Source organism: Plasmopara halstedii (assembly GCF_900000015.1).
Source record: "Plasmopara halstedii genome assembly, contig: Scaffold_533, whole genome shotgun sequence".
NCBI classification, from domain to species: domain Eukaryota; phylum Oomycota; class Peronosporomycetes; order Peronosporales; family Peronosporaceae; genus Plasmopara; species Plasmopara halstedii.
The window spans coordinates 1-873 of record NW_020187453.1 but is presented as its reverse complement, the minus strand read 5'-3'; the positions used below and the strand labels follow the sequence as shown (position 1 = coordinate 873).

General features: G+C 40.9%; 1 protein-coding gene across 1 annotated transcript; it reads left to right on the top strand.

The window, feature by feature from the left end:
• Positions 1 to 172: 172 nt before the first annotated feature.
• Positions 173 to 834, top strand: PHALS_11333 (uncharacterized protein; the record flags this gene model as incomplete). The annotated part of the gene is made up of 2 exons (XM_024726910.1): positions 173 to 752; positions 812 to 834. 2 exons carry the CDS (start codon positions 173 to 175, stop codon positions 832 to 834), a joined length of 603 nt encoding a protein of 200 aa, XP_024577540.1.
• Between the last annotated feature and the right edge of the window lie 39 nt (positions 835 to 873).

Sequence of the window (873 nt, the reverse complement as noted above, 5' to 3'; positions counted from 1 at the left end):
TCTGAAGAATCTCCTTAAAAATCAGGCTGAGAATTGGTGTGACAAAGGTGAGAATCAAGAGAGTATTTTTAAGTTGTTGCACTTCGATATCAAGCGTTTGGATCTGTTTGAACTGCCGATAAAGTCGTGGCTAGCGTTCTTAGAGGAATCCAGTCAGCGTTACCCAGACTTGATGCATTATTCGATCGGATCTCTTAAAAAAGTTTACACTGAACATGAGCTGGCGACGTTCATAACAAAAGGATTAAAGAACCCCGAAACAAAGTTAGTCGCGACGAATCTGAAGTACGGCCAATTTCAACATTGGTTCAATGATCTGAAGAAACCGTCAGAAATCGCTGAATATTTCGGGGAAAAAAATCCATTACGGTTCAGCTACACCAACTTTTACAGAAGAATAGGGTTTTCTAAAAAAGTCCTGCCTATCCATACCAAGTTCTGGCCTTCTTCTCAGTTCTCAGACAGTAAACTCGTGCCAAACCTGCATGAGAAGCCCAAAGTGGATAGCAAAAACGCCAATGACCTGCTTGAATCTTTTGCAAACTTTGTTGCCGAGTATAACACGCACTTTCGTGTAGAATCATTGGATTTGTTCGCGCTCCTTTGCGCTCGCTTTTATAGGCGTGACGTGACTGGCATTCTTACTAGTGGCAATATGAAATTACGCTTGGATGAAAATCTCGATCGCACTATCACACGCGCTCAAAACAGCCAAATCCAATTTTGGATCAAGAAAAACACAGATCCGGATGGTGTAATCAAAAAGATCAACTTGATTGTCTCAGAAAATTTCACCTTTTGGAGACTGAAGCTTTTTCTGATGTATATGAATAAGTACAATGACATCTCAAAACCGAAGGTTGTGACGCCATT